Here is a 21,156-nt window from a genome sequence, read left to right as displayed (position 1 = left end):
CCGGTTGCAAATCAGTTTTGGTTAACCGGTTAAACGTTTAACCGTTCACACCCCTACTTCTGATCTTTCAGACAGGGTTTTTCTTAATTATTGCAAGAATTAATCAGTTATCAAATGTAGAGGTCTTCCTTGGCTGATCAGTCCCTTTTGCGATTACTGAGCTCACGGTGCTTTCTGTCGTGTTAATGGTGTTCCAGTTTATTTTGGCAAGCCTATTATTTGGCTTGTGTCTCTGCCTGTTTTTGTCTTATTTTTCAGCCTCATAATGCCTTCCCTGACTTGCATTGGCACAACTCTGGGCCCTCAGGTTGACAAAATGCCAAAGGCAATCAAAAGTTAGATACTGAGAGCTCTGAAACTATGGGGGGGGACTATGTATGAAATGTGCTGCAAAATGTGGTGAAACCGAAATGTAAAAAAAGCTGAAAACCTGCACTTGTGAATAATTAGAATTGTGGAGTACAGCCAAATCAAGAAAAAAAAATGTGTCCTCAGAGCTCACTGTACTGGATATAACAGAATGATACATCTGCTTTTCAGTCATCCCAATGTCTTTTTGCTTTTAATATTCATTAGCTTTCATTTCATTTTTAAAGCGAACCTCATGTTATGTATGATATTTATGTTATGATTTATGTCCGTAGATTGAAGTCTAGAGTTGATGTCCGGAATTGCTGTTGGTGTTGGTGTCTCAGCTGTACAACAGTGTATTTTTCCATAGGTTTGGATGTTGATTGAATTGTTTTGCCAGCTTTATCTGCGCCTTGTTGTCTCTATTTCCTTTCTCATTTTTTATTAACACTGCCTTTGTTTGAAACCGCAGAATGATGTGAAGTCATGCCCTTTCTGTGTAAACTGGCCCTTCAATTAATAATTGGTGAAATTCCCAAGTGAAAGCAACAGATTTTCCTAGATCCTGGAATAGAAGAGAATATATCCTTTATTTGACCAGGGAAGGTTTCTCTTCTTCAAGGATGCCCTGGGAGAAATGCCAGAGAAAACAGTAGAGTAGGCAGGTGAGGAATAACAGGGGAAAAGCCCCTGGAGCTGTTTTTGGGTTAATTGCCTTGCTCAAGAGCCCAAAGGCAGAGTTCCTCCTATTTTAATTTAGGGACCCTACTTAATTTCTCCAGATGCAAGTTAGCATCCCTATGTGCGCACTGGGGGCTAGAACCAGTCAAGCAACCCACCACTAGGCTCTCCTGGCTGCCCATTGATTACCTGTTCAGTGCTACAGAGTGGAAATGCATAAGACTCAGAGGTGCCCAGTCAGCATGCTCAGAAGATAAGTTAGGTAGCAGAACGGATGTTGATTTAAATCACAGGTGGAGATTATTTGAGCACGGCACTGTAACCAATGTATAAATTGGTTAAACAAATATGAAGCGGTGCAGGTCATCCTGTTTCAGGACAGCAACTATGCAAAGAAATATTGTATTGGTATTGTATTCTGAGAATCATTACCTTACCAATGTATGAATTCTACAATCCTCATGTTCATGTGAGTGGATTGCAGAAGACAGGAAACGGGAAATGTAACAAAAAAGGAGTCTTTTTTTGTTGTTTTATTTAATTATGATGTGTGGTTGCACCTCTCAGATGTTGGGACTTGTTGTGGGGACCATGTCGTTACCCTTATCCTGGCTTTCTGCCATCGATTCATGCCTGATGGGGGAAGGGCACTGAAGATCATCACCACAGCGCAACGAGTCGTCCCCCGTCTCCTTTTTACTCCTGACCTGTAAATCAATAGGATTCACAATTTACCGGCCTGTCAACCTCTAACCCCTCATCCGCTATCGAATTAAAGGGGGGTCTGGGAGCTTGCTCTCCCGGCAGATTTACTGCGGCTTCATGGCAGACTGTGCTGTTATGGCTTCTAAGGAGCATTCAGCTCTTTAATATGAAATATTGATACCTGATTTAATAGGAAGAGGTCTTCCTGACCTCTATGTCTTGTGTAGAGGAGACACAAGTTGGGCTATAGCATTCATCCTTAGGCTATAGCTTTTATCTGTTGCTCAAAAGTTTTAATCAGTGTTGACGCTTTTATTTTTTATCATGCCTGGAGACTGTAAAACAAGCATGCATACAAATAAAATTAAATTACTGTCCTTCTGCTTTTTTTAGGCGAAGAATAGTTCAAGCACTCTCATCATTCTCTTGCTCTAAATTTCTATTGTGTTCATATTTTTTAATCAAGTCAAGTCTCTGTTCATATTTTTGTACACCCCCCCCCCCCCCCCCTTATCTCCCCAAAAGAATGTAGGCTGAGATCTAGGTCTCAATTACGCAACTGTGTCTGAATAGCCGACGAAAAGCGAGGGCCCGGCCTATTGAACATTTCAAGTAAAATGCCATCAGTGAGAGAGCATTTTTCTGAAAATGCATTTGGATCTGCACTGAGAAAGAAAAGCTATTTAATGGCTATTTTATGTAACCGAGTTTGCAGGCAAAGGAGTTATTTTCGACAATATATATATATATTTTGGAGATCTGAGTGCTTTCCGGGATTCATTTGCCCGTCCTTGTCAATGTATCACCCAGCTTTGTGCCAAACGGTGGAGGGCCATGCAGTGAGAGGGCTTTAAATAGACCCTCGCATAGCTGGAAAAGTGGAGATGTACTGTATAAGAGATGTGTAAAGCACCATCACTCACTGTTGGACATCACAGGGAAAGAGCTTTCATCTCCGTCACCAGTCACGGATATTCTTTTAATGGAAGCATGCATATTTATAGTCGGAGTAACACAATAACGTGCCCCAGCCTTTCATGGCCATGAATTATTTTCTTGGATTTTTTTATTTCTCTTACAACATCTTTACAGTTTTTTTTAAAAAACATTAAAAACACTAAATTACTGTTCTGTTTCACTAAAATATCAAATCTCTCAGTGGTCCATATTCATTCAGAAGTTTGCACATGTAGGGGATTGGTGATCTCTGCGTCGGACCTATTCAGTTGTTGTTAAATTTTATTGAATTCCTTGTTCAATTCAAGGATGTATCAAAGTGTGGGCATGAACCAGGAGAGCAGCAGGGCTGCAGCAGCCTATGACCTCAGGAGTAAAATGTTCTTATGCACAGAACTAGTAGCCTGACCTGCCAACCATGCCTAAAATGCCAGTACCACACAAATCATGGGTAGCCTCTGGGTACCCAATGTATGGCCTCTGTATGCTTTCTAGCAATTCAACATTTTTAGCCAGTACTATGCTCATCAAATTTATTTCAGTGACGTAGAGCATAAAGCTACCCAATTATCTGAGGTCAGCATTTGGTGCACATTGCAAGTAATTCTGGATGATAACCCCCAAGACTTTGACAGTGTGACAGCTATCCAAGATGTTCTGGTTAACAGGGAAAGTTAGTAGGGCAGGTGGGTGTCGCATGTGGGTAATGTAGAATTTTACACTTCTTTGGATTCAGTTTCATGAATCTCCTTCATGAATAGCTCCTCAATCCAGGTGTCAACAACTTCCAGTTGGTGCTAACAAGGTGCTTTAGGAATCCACATGTCAGTCAGGTTCATATCACCCACATATTTCCAGTGGTATATCTGATTCTTGAGGGCAACGTTAATCAGTGCTAGGAAGAGAACGGGACCTGCTATGGAGGAGAGAATACATATCTTGTTATTTCTTATCTCCTCCGTGGAATGTTCAATTGCAGTTTCAGGCTTCAGAAAAATCCTCCGTAAATTGTGTGTTGTGTAGAGTGTACACATCCTCCATACTGTATTGTTTGCTGACACCATTATTTCCTCTCTGCAGCCCAGAGGCCCAAATGGAAATGGGCATTAAGAATCCGCACACATTTGATACCATACCATACCATAGAGCATAGACTTTAAAAATACAGCAAAATATTACAAGGACAGGGAAGGGCGTAAAAGGTAGATTATGTATGAAGGAATAAAATTAGCCCATGAGCAAATTGTAAAATTCTGAATGTGTAAATTCAGCAAAAGATTTTTAAGGATGAAGCCAGTTTCAGTGGCCTTAGGGATGAAGCATTTAGCTGTAGTGGAATTTAACAGGGTTCTACATGTTGACAAAAGGGCTCCGCCTGCTCCATTGACAGCAATAATGCAAAAATTTGATTCAAACAAAAAAGACTTCCTTTCTGACCCCCGGACTTTATCGATCTATATTTGCTCTGTTGAGCTTTCTCATTGCCAGTCTTTTCACTTGCTTAGAATTCTTGTATTATAGTGTGTCATATAATGTTGGGTTTTTTTATTTCTATTGCAAGTAAATGCAAAAACATTCAAATAAGAATTAATTGCAATACTAAAAGTAGTCTTTATTGCAGCCAATTCAGTTCCTTCATTTCCACTGCTTGTGGCTGGGAGCTCAGTGGAAATCTTGTCCGTTCTTTTTCCGTGAAAGACGGTGTGCGTTTGCACTGTTTATCCCCTGATTGTTAAATGGATGATCTTTCGGAAATAAAGCGAGGTCTGCTGAGACTCGCAGCAGCGTCTGTCGAAGCGATGCGTGTCTTCAGCAGGCTACAGCATGAAAGCCTTCAGAAATCTGCATTTCTGCAGAAAGATTGGCCTCTTGGCTGTGAGATGCTGGTTGTTGTCTGGGTTGTGTTTAGTTTTGGGCTTTATTTTGGGTGGGTGGCAGACCTGTGGAGGGGCACCAGAATAGGACTTTGCTGAGCGTACTCTGCTATTGTGCTGTACCATTCAGCAAATTACGTTAATCTCAACTAAACAGTCCAGTGACATAATACATTTAATAAAAAACGCTTAGCTATTTTTGTATTTTTTAAAAAATTTTATTTGCTTTTCCCTTGTGAACCAACATGGGGTCTCTGTGGGTCTAGATTGCAAGGACCACTTGACAAAAATGTTGACGACTCTGATATTAGCAGCAGAACAAACCAATTAAGATGCAGTTACAAATGACTTGCTGGATTAAGCTATGATCTATCTTTTAAATGCCCAGCTATTAAATCCAGCTTTGGAATTCTCCAAAAATAGTTGTGTGATCTATGATAACGTAAAATTGAATGTATTGTACGTTTATGATTGGCAGATTGTGCAGGGGACAATGCGGTCAACACAATGATTATATTAATACAACACAGATCACACCCCTGTGAGATAAAAATTTTCCTCAGGAACAGGAGTTCACTTGTACGTAAGTGACATGTGTGCAGTCACATTTGTGTAAAGAGGCAGCTACCTAGCCATCCAAGAAGCAGGAACAATCTTTGGCAACAAACACCAGAATTAGTGTGAGGATTGCTCAAGGTGACAGTTTTGTTTCACAGAGTTCCCTTCACAGTTCATTGCACTAATGCATTTCCAGCTCATGTGTTGCTTAACACTGAACGTACCACATGTTAATCGAGTCCAAATGCTTGGGAAGACGGTGCTATCATTCTGGGCTTGTAAGATAGGTAAACCCAGAAGAGACATGTAGAGGCATGTACTGCCTGGCATTATACCTGCACCTCTGCTGGTATTATTTAATTATCTGCAGAATGTTAAACATGAACTCACCAAAGCTGCCTCCTGCCCTGTTCTACAGTATATTGTTATGTGTGTGCATTGGTATTCACCTCCCTCTGTTCTCTCTCATGGTTTGCCCCTTGTTTGCAGCAGTTATATTCCCCATTTACACGCCCCTGGTGTCTATAGTGGTACGGTCCTTGTTTGCAGCAGTTATATTCCCCATTTACCCGCCCCTGGTGTCTATAGTGGTACGGTCCTTGTTTGCAGCAGTTATATTCCCCATTTACACGCCCCTGGTGTCTATAGTGGTACGGTCCTTGTTTGCAGCAGTTATATTCCCCATTTACCCGCCCCTGGTGTCTATAGTGGTACGGTCCTTGTTTGCAGGAGTTATATTCCCCATTTACACGCCCCTGGTGTCTATAGTGGTACGGTCCTTGTTTGCAGCAGTTATATTCCCCATTTACCCGCCCCTGGTGTCTATAGTGGTATGGTCCTTGTTTGCAGCAGTTATATTCCCCATTTACACGCCCCTGGTGTCTATAGTGGTACGGTCCTTGTTTGCAGCAGTTATATTCCCCATTTACCCGCCCCTGGTGTCTATAGTGGTACGGTCCTTGTTTGCAGGAGTTATATTCCCCATTTACCCGCCCTTGGTGTCTATAGTGGTACGGTCCTTGTTTGCAGCAGTTATATTCCCCATTTACCCACCCCTGGTGTCTATAGTGGTACGGTCCTTGTTTGCAGCAGTTATATTCCCCATTTACCCGCCCCTGGTGTCTATAGTGGTACGGTCCTTGTTTGCAGCAGTTATATTCCCCATTTACCCGCCCCTGGTGTCTATAGTGGTACGGTCCTTGTTTGCAGCAGTTATATTCCCCATTTACCCGCCCCTGGTGTCTATAGTGGTACGGTCCTTGTTTGCAGCAGTTATATTCCCCATTTACCCGCCCCTGGTGTCTATAGTGGTACGGTCCTTGCTTGCTGCAGGTGTCATCCTCGGTCTCACACACATTACTCATCACTGCCATGTTAATTACATTCTCCCTAGCTCAGGGAGCAGTCGTCATCATCAGATACATGTCATGGCAGCTGGAGCTACAGTTTGGCTAGGTCTAAGCTGATAGGACGTACTTGATCCATGGACTCTGGATCCAGTATTGTTTCAGTATCCGTCAAGTTGAACGCATTATAATTTCACTGCTTTTATTAGTACAGATAGCTGCATAACCTTGTCGCCAGTTATGCAGCAAATTCTGGGAGCGACTGTTTTTAGCATTTGTGGAATCGTGACTCCCTGTACTTTGAACAACATATTAATATTTAAAGAACTGTGTTTGGGCCTTTTGAGAAAACACATGAATTTCCCAGCCAACAGCATTCTTTCCAAATAACCGCATAAGGGGTATAGTGTTCTTTTGAAGTAATAGGTTTGAGGCTGTGTTATATTTTGCCCACATTACTTACTGAATGAAACAAAACTCTGCAGAAGCATTCAGCAGTGAGCTGCCTGGGGCGGTACTCTGTCAGGTATTGTACTTTAGATGCTGTTTTCTCCAAATCAAAACAAAGACCTACATGTTGTGGGCCATAATAGCAAGGCTTTGCTGCTGAGGTGAATGTGGGATTAGCAGTATGTAGCTACCGAAAGCAGTTGCAGTATTTGATGAGATGAGATGTAGCCATTCCTCTGTACAAACACTATTTTTTGGAATCAAGTTTGACTTCCATCTGTCTAAAGTCAAACTGCTAATTTTACTACATCATACCTGCAGTAAATAAGGGGAATTGCACCCTAGATTTTTCTTTTATTTGTAGAAGCTGCCCTCCTGATTAAAATATAGCTATCAGGCTACGCTCTAGCTGTAGTGAGTGCAGAGATACAGCCCCAAACTACTGTGCATGCTCCGGGTACCTGCTTTACTTTGGACAGCCACAGTCACAAGTTTCCATTTCTACTGAATACAAATTAAATTCTTTGAGATAACGTCACTCCCTAGCAAGCTAGCCACTGAAGAGAGAAAATATAGGTTCAGTTTACTTTCTTGCTTAAGTTCTACTGAAAAGAACATTCCACTTCACTGTAGTGTGGCACATTGCAAGGGTTTAACTAGGATTTGAATAACTGCAATTTATTCAGTTGACCTGTTGCAAGCAATTTTAGCCATGGTGAGACTTGGCGACTTACATTATTATTATAATATTTGGTTGTCGTAACAAATCTGGCAAGAACGGATGGTTTTATGTAATGGCGGTGGTGAGGGGAAGATGAAAGCATTAAGCTGAGCAAGGAGAAATGTATGGGTGACATCTTTGACATACCCTCATAGCAGAGTTGATACGGATATTCTGCACATCTACTTGAATACATTTCAATAAATTATTATTTGACAGAAATGTCACGGTTGTCTCTTCTTTCTTTGTCGTTGTTCATTGTACACAGATTACACATTTACATCCAGTACGATCCATGTGCACGCACTGTGTTTTCTTTCATCTCCATCTGTGCCTTCATGCTTACGTCCTCTGAAACATCGCTTGCCGTCATTTCTGTCTCTGTTCTTTGACAGATTTGACTCCTGAGTGAAGGTGGATTGCTAAAATGCTTTGATCCTGGCTCAGTCATTTAGTCATTGTATAAGAGGAGTTAGGGTGTGTAGATCGATAGTGTCGCCTAAAGTATCACTGACCGTGATATTATTTCTAATATTTAGGCCTGTAATCGCCACGCAGTCTTCGCTAGTTATGTACTTTACAGTTCCCAGGCATGCCACTAGGCTCCTTGGCTTATGCTTTGCGTTTCGGTGCCACCAGCTATGGGTGAACCAGGAGGATGGTGCAGTGGAGGCAGTGGAGGGGACCAGCGAGGTCCAGAACGGCCACCTGGACCCCAACAGTGACTGCCTGTGTCTGGGCCGGCCGCTGCAGAACCGGGACCAGATGAGGGCCAATGTGATCAACGAGATCATGAGCACAGAGCGGCACTACATCAAACACCTGAAGGATATCTGTGAGGTAAGCCACACAAGATCATGAGCAGAGTGGCACTACATGTAACACCTGAAGGATATCTGTGAGGTAAGCCACACAAGATCATGAGCACAGAGAGGCACTACATCAAACACCTGAAGGATATCTGTGAGGTAAGACACACGAGATCATGAGCACAGAGAGGCACTACATCAAACACCTGAAGGATATCTGTGAGGTAAGACACATGCTGATGCCTAACGAACCCCTAGTCAGTTCATGAGTTCATACCCCGCTGCTTTTCTTGGCTAGAGATCTGAACTTACCCAGAAAAGCTGGAAGGAAAATTAAGGCCATGTTATTTGTTTTTGAGTATGCTTTTTGAAAAAAGTTGGCATCTCCAATCGCACCTGCACTTGGAATGTCCAATGAATAACAAAAACTTGTTAAAGAAATGTAAGTGAAATGTTTGCATTTGCCAAAAGCCTCAAATGACAAATGACAACTGCTACAGACCTATAAATGTCTACTGTAGTTCAAACAGCATGTGCTCACCACTGGGGAAATAGCTTAAGTTTGACACACACACACATAAGCACACACATATGCACATGCACACACACAAAACACTGTAAGGGTTATTACATAAAAGTTCTATTTATCGTGCTAGAGAACAGATTTCTGACAGGAAAGTCCCTGTAGGACATAATATCAGATTATTTTTTCTTGGAGGCACTTGTGATAGTTAACAAGGTAGGAAAGATGACCTCCATGTGCATGTAGATTTCAGTTATGAGATAATGGGCTGTTGAGCCTGAGAAATGTTTGAGAGGCAGACATGGGCCTTGAGCCCCGCCATTGAGCTCAGAAATAGCAGCATTTTAATCCCACGTTGTACCAACACAGCGCACGCGGCAGCGTGAGCTGCCTCTGGATGTCCTGTTGTCTCAGTCAGGCAGCGTCCCGGGGGAAACACCAAAAAGCACTTTAGACACTGTCATTTCCTCAACTTTTCAACCATTTTTTCCCCCGTTTCTATATCTGTCCTGTGTTACGTAATCACAACTGGGCATACTTAAGATTCACAAAGAATCCAGGGAAAACAGACAAGAAATGTGAAGCTGTCACATTGAGTGAGCTCCATAATGTTTTGGACAAAGACATATTTATTGTTGATTGGGCTCTGTACACCACATTCTTATATTTGTAATTTGATTTTCATTGGCACAGCATCGCACGTTGACAAATGGCAATATCTCCAAAGGCAGTTAGAAAAGCCTAGAATCAAGACTAGGTACTGAAAGCTTTCTTTTCCTGCACTAAGGAAGCAATTGAATGTACACGACTCATCAGAAACACAAGTGAAGCCATTTGCACATTATTGTGCTCTGACATAGAGGGACTATGTATAAAAACTGCTGTAATTGCTTCATTATTGAAGCCAAAATGTATACAAATACCCTATAATTAAAGCTGAGAACAAAATTAGAATTGTTTGATTCATTTAACCAATAACCATATTTAAATTGAGGAGCACAGAGACAATTCAATGTCTTATTATTTTATATGGCAGACAATGAGTAGGCCTACTCAAGTGTAAATGGCTTCTTACAGTGGGATTGTCGAATTTCTCATGATTAGCTTGAGATAATAATATAGCACTGAAGTTCCACAAAATTAGGAGTGTGTCTCATATATAAGGCCCTTGCATGAGCAGAGGTTGAAGTCATCCCCACGGATTGAGATGAAATATTTGCAGAGCTGTAGAACTGTGCAACACTGTGGAGAGTCAGATATTTGATATGCCATCTGCCCATTTTAGCTGCTAACAAGCAAAATGTTAGATTTAGCAAGGCAACATAAAATCCCCTCGGTAGGCATAGCCTACAGTACACACACATATTTCTACTGACAGCCAGTGTAAGTTTCACAGCATCCCAAAACACAGCAAACTCACAGGCTACCGTAAGTTTCAGGATATAATTCTGAAAAACTTTACTATTATTATTGTTATTTTTAAAACTACTGGTACGTTTAATGGGTAAAGTCACTAGTAGCTAATGAATAGTATCCAATTAATAGTGACTAGTCACTAATACTAGCAGCAATTGGAAAAGTGACTAGTCAGAAGCAAATAGTTGATCTGCAGGGCCCCGTAGGATTCAATTGTGCAAAATGTGCAATTTGTTACTAATAACATTGGAATAGTGTAGGTACAGTACTGCTAACTATTGGAATAGTTTCTAGTGACTAATGAATAAATGTGACTGCTTAATATTTTTTGACTAGTAAGCCTAAAAAGTTACTAGTAACAATTTGAGTAGTGACTCAAAAAATGCTGACTGTTTTATGGTATACATGTTAAAACGGCTTGCCATAGTCTTAATAAATTTCACACTTGATTTACATTACATTACATTAATGGCATTTGGCAGACGCTCTTATCCAGAGTGATGTACAGTTGATTAGACTAAGCAGGAGACATTCCTCCCCTGGAGCAATACAGGGTTAAGGGCCTTGCTCAAGGGCCCAACGGCTGTGCGGATTGTGGCTACACCGGGGACCGAACCATTGACCTTGCAAGTCCCAGTCATGTACCTTAACCACTACGCTATAGGCCGCCCATCATTTGTATGGATATACAGTGTCAGGACATTATTTTTATGGCTGGCCACATTTTCTCAAAAAAAGAAAAAAAGTTAAAAGTTATGCGTTTCCTGACCTGTTTGGTACATTCTAGAAAATTCTAGATTTACAGTAGCTAATCTCCAACCTTTCTGTAAGAGTTAAGAGTTATCTGAAAATTTTCACTGTTTGACTGTTCTTGGCTGTTTTAATCTTAATGAAGATCTGATTAAGTCTATTGTGTGCTTACAATAAAAATCATGTTCCATTCTTCCCCTGAAGACTAGATTAGGATGCATCATCATCATCTATTTATCAACAGCTCAGTTTTTTGTGTGTACATAACATAATGATATCATCATACCCTTTTTTCAGGGATACTTGAGGCAATGCAAAAAAAGAAGAGACATGTTCAACGATGATCAGTTGAAGGTCATATTTGGAAATATTGAAGACATTTACAGATTTCAGATGGGATTTGTTCGAGACCTTGAAAAGCAGTACAACACAGAGGAACCTCATCTTAGTGAAATTGGGCCTTGCTTCCTAGAACATGTAAGTTATGTTTTATTTATTTATTTATTTTATTTTTTTCCCGGAGTAAAATTATTATGTACACTTTAAAGACAACCTGTGAAACAATACATCATCTGTCATTTAGTAACGTATTCATTGTTAATGATGTTAAATGAGACAGTGGCATTTTCATAGGACCTCACAAGATGATCATACACTAACCATAACACAAAAAAATGTATTTATTTTAGTTTGGGAAACTGCACTGAACTGGAATTCATTGCAGAGATGAATCTTGACTGTTCTGACTGTGCTGGCTTCACAAAAATGTATTAAATATTGCTTACATTTTGGGCGCTATCCTCATGGTGCCCCTGACTGAGGTTGAGTGACAAGCTCGTAACCTTGTTTTTCAATGAAAAGGGAACATGCTTTTCCTCAGAAAATACCGAGGGCTTGCCATGAGACTGCAGTTCAGCACTGTGCAGCCTCTGATGTGTCTTGAGAAATGAAGTCCACACGGGTGGACAATAATGTCTAAGGCTTCATGCTCACTGAGCTGCCAAGGACTGCAGAGAATAGCAATTGGGGCATTGGGGCGTGAGTTTGGTTTCCTACAACCAAAGCCCAAACCATGTATATTTCATTTTCAGATAAAGATACAATGCAGTTGGCTTTGCTCATCGCACACCTTTGTTTGGTATTTTCCCACATGTGGGGAATAATGAACCCAAACACAAGACCTGCTTTGTAGTCTATTTTTAGAAGACAATTCCAATTCCAAATTTGTGCTGAACTATACAGTCTTCAAAGGAGTGTGTTTATGGACATCTAAATGCAAATTAATTTGAAAGTTACATTTAGGAAATGTATACCTTGTTTGCTCAGGTGAAACATTTTGTTGTGATGGTCGGCAACATCCTGACTGGTCCATTCGCTAGATCAGATGACCATATTAAAAAAAAATGTGTGCACATTAATTTTATTAAATTATTCAGTGGGGCTGAAGTAACAGTATATAGAAACATATTGACTTTCAAAAGTATTCAGACCCTTGTATATTTGCCCAAAGCTTGAAATCACAGCATTTAAAGTAAAAATGCTTTGATTAAATAAATAAAAAATGATTCCTGATGTACACAGCCAATTCACAACTACTCCTGACCAATCCAGGGTCTGTCCCAAAGCATAGAATATCGTGCCGATTCCCTACACAGTAAAATGTTCTTAAATCAACTCTTACAGATATGCAACATTTTACCATGTAGGCACCCTGGGTCTGACTCCTCCTTCTGTAGTCCCCCCACCCCTTCACAAGTTTTCCGTTCTGCAGCAAGACGGCTTCTGGATCTACTCGGAGTACTGCAACAACCACCTGGACGCCTGCATGGAGCTGTCCAAGCTGATGAAGGACGGACGCTACCAGCACTTCTTCGAGGCCTGCCGGCTCCTGCAGCAGATGATCGACATCGCCATCGACGGCTTCCTGCTGACGCCCGTGCAGAAGATCTGCAAGTACCCGCTGCAGCTGGCCGAGCTGCTGAAGTACACCGTCCAGGAGCACAGGTACGATGCAGCCAGCGTGGCCCTGCTCTGTGTGTGCAGTGCTGTGGAAAGGTATTTTCCTTGTAATTTCCTTCATTATTGCATATTGGTGGCACAGTGGATAGCACTGTCACCTTACTGCAAGAAGGTCCTCTGGGTACTTGGGCCTGGGCCTTTCTGTGTGGAGTTTGCATGTTCTGCTCTGGGTACTCTGGTTTCCTCCCACCATATAAAGACATGCATGTTAGGCTACTTGGGGGGGCATTATCAGGGTGTTGCTGCGAAAGAGCATGTGTGCTCAGTCAACTTACCCTATATTAAATACAGGTTAATAATAGATAATATCTTTCACACCAAATGGTTTCAGAACTTTAGACAAAATTGAATATTAGAAGGGAGCCCAAGTAGACCCAAAACACATTTCTTAAAAGATTTTTTTTATTTATTTAATGGAAATAGTTACCAAACACTGATAAAACCCCTGTGAAAAAGTAATTGCCCCCTTAAACTTCATAACTAGTTGCTCCACCTTTAGCAGAAATTATTGCAACCAAACCTTTCCTATAATTTCACATCATTCTTTCACATTTCAATGGAGGAATTTTAGCCCACTCTTCTTTCCAGAACTGCATTAAATCAGATGAATTGGTACCGTAGGTTTTTGAATATGAATCGCTCATTTCAAGTCGCATATCACAGCATCATAAGTCACATGTGATGTGAGCATATTGAGTCATTACATTACAGTGGCTCACCCAGACTGACTTATGTAAACTGAATACATACTAATATGAATTAATTATATTCATTCATAACGGTATATATAAGCCTACAGTCTGTTGCTTATTAATAGTTACTGTGGATGTTTTCAGGAGTGTGATTATAAGATCACACACCAAAATCAATGGCATGCCTAGCAGAAAGCTACCATAAACAACATAAATGAAAAATAATGAGGGAAATACTCTGTAGAATTACTACAGTTCAACTTCAATATAGTGACAACCTGCATTGGTTAAAGTACTATCACAACTACTGGTACATTAGCAGCAAGCAAGCACTGTTGTTCAGCATGTAGGCTGGTAAGCAAGCGAGAACATCGTTCAGAAACATTTGAAGGACTATCTCCATGATTCGTGTGAAAAGGCCCATCACATGGCTGAAACCATAGCCACATCGCTACCCCTACATACATTTTAGTAGTGCAGGGCATTACTTGGCTTCCTCCGCACGTAATGGATAATGGGCATAAGAACCTTGAAGATGTTCCCTCTACTATTTATAAAGTACAATGTATCTGAATGCAAATGTGCTGCCCACAGACCAATCACTTTAAAATCACAGTAACCTAGCAACTAGCAAAGATCTCTCATTAATTGGGGCTAAGATTACAGTGTACAGTACCAAGGTAGACGTGTGCCATGGTATCAGTGCTTTTTCATTCATTGTAGTTTATTCCAAGATTGTAATGGTTTTCTTCAACTGAAATGACAAATATATTTCAGAAAACAAGTATCTTCAATTATTATATTTGGCATTGTGGAGGGAACAACAAGACCTTTTGTTTTGCTTGTTTAAAGATGTGTCTTCTCAAGCAGTGATTGCATGACCATGGGCTAGTTTATCGGAAAGCCACCGCATGTACAAACTCCTTTAAACCAGACAGAAGTTAAATCATGAATAGCTTAGAAATATATGGCTATGAATTGTAGCCTTTGCTCATTTAAGGCCGATCCATAACTTTGAATAGACTTGCCTCTAATGTCTCTGACATCCAGTGTTACATTGTGCTATTTTATTGCCAGTATATACTGCCAGACACTTCTAGCCTGAGAGGTAATATGCAGCTGGCATTCTTAGCGGCCAGACTTAGCAGAGCCCAGCAGCGTTACAGTTTAGCGCCAACCTCGCTGCGGATAATATTTGTCCAATTTAATTACTGAGTGAATCAAAGCATGCATCACCAGCAACACATACGGTAGCTCCAGCTTCTAGGTAGCACTGCCTCATGATTAAGATGTGTCAGACTGCAGTTTGCATCAGTCTTTTCAAGTCTTGCACCTTTTACAGTGTGTGAGCTGGTGAGAGGTGCACCTCCCAAAATATTCACCACATTCAAATATCCATTGTAATTGTTGTGATATTTAGTGTAATTAGTATATTTTCATAGGTAAGAGACCTTGTATAAGCCCTCTAGGGTTTCTTGTCTCTACCTGCACATTTGCTTTTGACCACTAATTTCCTTTCATTTGTTGATTTTAAAATTTGTCCAAATAAAATAAAAAATAAAAATTGTGGGTAGGGGATGCATCATTTAGCATCATTATAGGTACTAGCATTGTAAGTTTAATATGCTAACTGCAAGCTACAGAAGACAAAGGAGAGCGGATGTCAACATCAACTAATTTCCATTTGAGCTGAATAGTAACAGCTCCAAAACAATAGATTGTGATATCATACTGAACAAGCCTTGACGAATGATATATTGTTGCCAATGGTGACTCATGATATACAATTCAGTTGCATGTTTTTTTTATCCTGAGAATTCCGCTATCATTATTTATTTATTCCAGAATTGTGTTTGTTCTGTTTTAGCAAGGTGAACTCTCTGTGAGCACCTAACATATCCGGAAAGCTCCTTCACCTTTTCTACTTGCTGTCTTCGCAAGATGTGTTACAGCAGGTCGTTGTCATGGCTACCCGATGAGTAATGCCAAAATAAGCTTGAGTGGTCACCCTGTAGGGTTGCATCAGTTTAAATGTCACTTCATGCTTTGCATGCTTTTCTGGGTAAAGCTACATACAATGAATCTGCATATTGTATTTACAACTTGTACTACAGGAGGGGTTTTTGTCTTTGTGTTGTCTTTATTTAATATAGCACACTGCTATGCTCGTAGCATGGAAATGGTTTGTTCGATAAGCATTTTGTGATTTCATTTGTCTATTTCCAGTGTGAGTGTTAAATAGGGTTAGGGAAATGTCTGCCGTGTCAGATGATATAATATTTGATCCTTCTTAAATGTTCATGACATGATTGGGTCAGTTACTAGACTGGATTAAATGAAGGAGGGTGACAACGTGGTCATGCTGAGAGACCTAAAAAAAGATCAGCATTGGTATCGATCAAATTTTATAACATTTTATCACATTGACCTGTTGTTATTCTTGGTTGTTAAGCTAAAGCCCTGATTCAGCTGATGATTCCATGACCCTCCGAGGAACAATAAGCCAGTTTGGGGATTGTGTGAAATGCAGTTCTGTTAACAACTAATAATTTAGCATTATGAATTTCCATGCATTAAGATGGTAAATATTGTGACTGAAATAACTAGATGAGAAAAATGAACGAGTCAAGGACATAATGAAAGCAGGTGGCCTCATGGATTATTGTGACACTGTGTGTATGTGGGTGTGTGTGTCTGCGTGCGGGTGTGTGCGTGTGTGTGCGTGTGTGTGTGCGTGTGTGTGTGTGTGTGTGTGTGTGTGTCCCACAGTGACTACCGCTACGTTGCTGCTGCCCTGGCCGTCATGAGAAACGTCACCCAGCAGATCAACGAGCGCAAGAGGCGACTGGAGAACATCGATAAAATTGCACAGTGGCAGGCGTCTGTCCTGGACTGGGAGGTAGGAGCGATGCAATCGAGCTACTGTATGTGCCCATCTGAGTCAATAAAGTCTAACGTCAATCGCTTAATTCCACCCGCTTGCTCCCAAACCCCATTTCTGTAAGTGGAATTGAGAAGTGAAACGTAACATTGACCCGCATCGATTCTTATAAATGGGGAGCACAGAAGCGCGCTGGCTAATATTAGCCTAACAGCAGCTATTCTGTGTGACGCGGTTAAGAATCGATACCCATTAGGTAACAGCACTGCCAGTTAGGTGCTATGACTAACGATTATTGCCTGTGGTGTCACTCACATGTTAATGTTATGAGAGCAAGGTGGCTGCACTGAATGTGGTGCATTGTGAGGAAAACACAGCACTTTTATCAAAACACTTTCTTCTGTCATTTTTTCAAAGCCAGGCTAAACAAGAAGGGAACTGATAGCATAATTTGGGTTTTTAGGCCAGATTCTATTAACCCCTTTGCACAGATGCCTCGCCCATTTTTGCAGTGTTTTATTTTTAGGCTTTAGAACTCCCGGGGTGAGTATCACAGAGAATTGAAATATGGCTTAAATGAAACAAGACATTAGTACCATTCGCAGTTCTATTTTTACAATTGTACATGCCATACACCATTAGAAAGCGTATACTGTCCTTCTACTAAGGGGGGGTGAAACCCCTCTTAGATGTGACAATGATGTGTGTTACTGTTATATATATATATAACATAATATAATTTTAATGTCACCATCTATAGCCGATTACCCTTTAAAGTCAATTTCTGACTTAAGTCCAGAAGTCTCAGCAAACCACTTACCTGCATTCACACCACAGCTGTGAATTCTAAACCAGCAGCGGCTGTATCTGAAGCTTAAGCTTTAGCAGCAGCAGATATATTTAATACACAGCCCCCCATGCAGTCTAACACGCTGTAGCGTAACCTCACCACGCTGTTTCATTAGTCACGGCGTGCATTTCTCCCTCAATACGACAAACGGGAGAGGCAGGAGGCCGCCGTCCAGATGAAGGCGTGACAAGAAAATCGATGAGCGCCGCGGGTAGCGCGGGGTGAAGGTGACCTTTCCCACGGAAAGGGGGCAGGGAGGTGCGGGGACCGCGGCCCTATCGGATAAAGGTGCTGGTGACTGATGGTTTCATCAATCACTCGCAGCGTTGAGTAAGAAGCTCTCCGCGGTGCTAATGAGGGGGGCCCATCCTCCCAAAGACGAATGGAGGCCTCGCAGCCGGGCCGAAGCAGGCTGATTAATGTGTTTATGAGGGCACTCTCCAAACCGCAGACATGAATTAGTGGGTATGGAAGGATTGCATATGTTTGGTGCGAATGGAACAATAGGATGAAATGTGTCAAGTTGAAATTGTACGTGATTAAATGGTTTAATTCATACTGTAGGTGTCTTCTATTGCCGTGCCCCCCCCCCCCCTTTAATTTAAATAAATGGTACATATTTTAGTAAAACCAGTTACATAATATAATACAAGTACATAATATAATATTTCTTGTAGAAATTACAAAATGGTCTTGGTTAGATTTACAGGGCCAAAGAATCCTTCTTTTTAGTGTGGATGACCAGAGACCATTTTGTAATTTTTTTTTGCACTGTGTGTGCAATAATTCAGTTTGGACGTTACTACTACTGCAACATTATTATTGCGAGACCATTCAAATAAAATTTGTTATGGTACTCATTTCAGGTAGTAACTTCTGCCCATACTTAACTCGCAATGGCAGTGCTGCTGTAGACTTGCCATGTTTACAACTCTTGTGATTGGTACTAAGGCTTTAAATCTTAAAATTCCTTTGGAATTGTGTGGAACTTCCAAGCAGCCCCCCCCCTCCTTTATTCTATTTTTGTCATTCTGAATCATTTGCTAGCTGAGCTGCTTGTGGCCAAAAATAGAAAATATGCAAATGGAAACAAAACAAAACCAAGCCATGAGAGAAATGAAAGATGCACATTAATTATAAATCCTTTTTGGAGAGAATTCAGAAGCAGCAAATGTTGCTGGAGGTAATGCTTGCCTCTCAACTGACTGTACTAGTCCTCCAATGGGCCTTCACCTAAGCCCAAAGCAGTTCCCCTGATGATCTGCTGTGGACATTCCCCTTTTATGGACAAAAGCCATCTCCGCACAAATAATTACTAATTGGGTATTTTAAATAGTGTACAAAACAAGTAATGCATTCAAATGGCAAGATCAGCAGAGTCACATTATCCTTTTATCTTTTATTAGATCTATCAAGGTTATTAACATAACTGAAGGTTGTGTGGCTGTATAGAGATGTTATTGAGTTCAGACCTGGGTCAAATACGTAATTGTTTTTGATTCATATACCTTCCTATGCTTGAGCCCCCGCTATGCTTTACTGAGCTTGTCTGGTGTACTGGAACCTGCAAAATACCCTGCCTTCTGGTCCTCTTGTTTAGCCCAATTGCTCCAGGCAGGATCAATCAAGCACAGAAAAGTATTTGAATCCAGAACAATGACTTATTTGACCTTGATGTGATTGACTTATTTAAAAAAATTGTCTTCTTGTTTTGTCATAGTGATTTTTCTGCAGTACCCAGCACACTTTTGCTTTCCTGTTGATACACTTGCTGACTGTTCTTACTTCAGCAGTTTGGTTTGTGGGTAGTTCTGCAATGTTCTTTACAGTTCCGCCCTGAAGTACTGTAGTGACCTGCATTCAGATTACTTCCTCAATTTGGCTTGTGGGCAGTTCTGCACTGTTCTTAAAGGCCCACACGCATCATCCTGGGGCTTTCGATTTGCATCCTATACTGATTCAATTCGAAGTATGCATATTTTAGGGTCTAATTGCTATTGTTCCAAGCTGTTTGTAAAACGATTTCCCATGTGACATGGCATATGTTTTTGCATTATTATCGGATGACGTTGCTAAATGTTAACAGAGAGAGCTGACCACAGCAGGCGGAGGGGAATTGGGCTTTGGGGCAGGGTTAGGGACTTATTTTTTGGGCGTTTTAGATACTAAAACCAGGAAGAGAACATTGATGTGTACAGGCCTGTGGTATTGTAATGGCCTGCAAACAGCAGGCACTCAAGTGCAGTGCAAATCATGTTAGTGATTAGTCTTAGCTACTGATATCTGATATTAGCATTGTTTACTGTATATTTGTACTACCATTCATTACTATACACAATCATACTATATTAGCAATCATAGTGTACTCTGATATTAACATTGTTGACTTTACATTTATTCTACCATTCAATACTATACACTAGTATTAGTATTTATAGTGTACTCTGATATTAGCATTATTGTAGTGTGTTAAGTAGTCTGGATGGTGCAAGGAGAGCCTGACTGCTTTTTCTCCAGGTCATTCGTGAGCTTTGTGAGGTTGGTCTGACAAGCAATTGTAAAGCTAGAATTCTCATCTGGTTAAGGCACCACGCGGTGGTGCATGGTTGAGCCTCAAGGCCTCAGATTGAATCTGGACCAGATTCAATCCCGGTAGCTCCATAAGGTGACATGTAATTGGTGATAACATCTTCCAGGAAATGGGAGGGTTCAGTCAAATATGGTTCTGCGTTCATCGATATCTGCCGACTGCTGCTGGTTGATCAGGCACCTGTAGATTGCAAGATTGCAGTCAAATGGAAGGTCTTGCTCTGACTTAGATTTATGCCAGTTTAACTGTAGTCCGCGATGTGTAAAGATGCAGCTAGTGACACCACGTGTTTTGGAGGACAACTGCGGGTGTCTGCACTTGAATCTCGAATCAGCACTATTTGGGCAACACATTAAAAAACATTGATGTGTAATTTTGTGTAATGCTTGCAGTTATAAGTATTCCAGCTTCTTTCTCCAGGCCTTAAATATTGTGCATTCAGTTAAGATAAAACGATTACCAAACTTAATGATTCACATAACAGGGTTTTCATGCATTGAAGTTTCTCTGGCAGGCCGCCTAAGCGTATTTTCAAGCCAACTAAGACAGATTGCGGGAAAAAACCACAACTGTAAAGTACTTAATCGTCCATACATTTATTGGTACAATTTCGTCGTGAATAATACTATATTTCAGGGCTTTTTTTTGTGTGCAACCTTAGACACGCTATATTAACTTCAGTAGAATCCATTTAATTGCATATAAAAGACAGAGAGTGCCAACTGCGTGTGACACTCAGGCGTTCACTATAGATGTGATTTTCAACTGATACCGCCTATCTTTAATTTAGCAAGTTTGGGGTCTTTATTAGCATTTCTCATTTTAGTTTTGAGGCATCTGCTGACTTTTAGCATATATTTATATGTTATTATGCAATATAATTTTACATAATTCCATGAACATGTGCAACAGTCCAAGAAAATACTTACAATATAATTATTTAGAAACTCAAAATGTCAGATGAGAAATTAAGTTCTGACAAA

The 21,156-nt window shown here is 40.7% G+C and overlaps 1 protein-coding gene across 6 annotated transcripts in view; it reads left to right on the top strand.

Annotated features, from left to right (window-relative positions):
• Positions 1–21,156, top strand: part of arhgef9a (Cdc42 guanine nucleotide exchange factor (GEF) 9a) — a 95,773-nt gene that overhangs the window by 65,382 nt on the left and 9,235 nt on the right. For 5 of the 6 annotated variants that reach the window (XM_061250299.1, XM_061250300.1, XM_061250303.1 and 2 more), the window contains 4 exons: positions 8,283–8,483; positions 11,439–11,618; positions 12,913–13,145; positions 16,622–16,751. In XM_061250299.1, coding sequence (XP_061106283.1) covers positions 8,283–8,483; positions 11,439–11,618; positions 12,913–13,145; positions 16,622–16,751 — 744 coding nt within the window. Of the gene's footprint in view, positions 1–8,282; positions 8,484–8,654; positions 8,677–11,438; positions 11,619–12,912; positions 13,146–16,621; positions 16,752–21,156 lie in introns of those variants that run through there. The other variant, XM_061250304.1, reaches the window with a different exon arrangement.

Source organism: Conger conger, chromosome 7 (genome assembly GCF_963514075.1).
Source record: "Conger conger chromosome 7, fConCon1.1, whole genome shotgun sequence".
Lineage (NCBI taxonomy): Eukaryota > Metazoa > Chordata > Actinopteri > Anguilliformes > Congridae > Conger > Conger conger.
The sequence above is the reverse complement of the archived record's forward strand: the minus strand, read 5'-3'. Positions and strand labels throughout refer to the sequence as shown.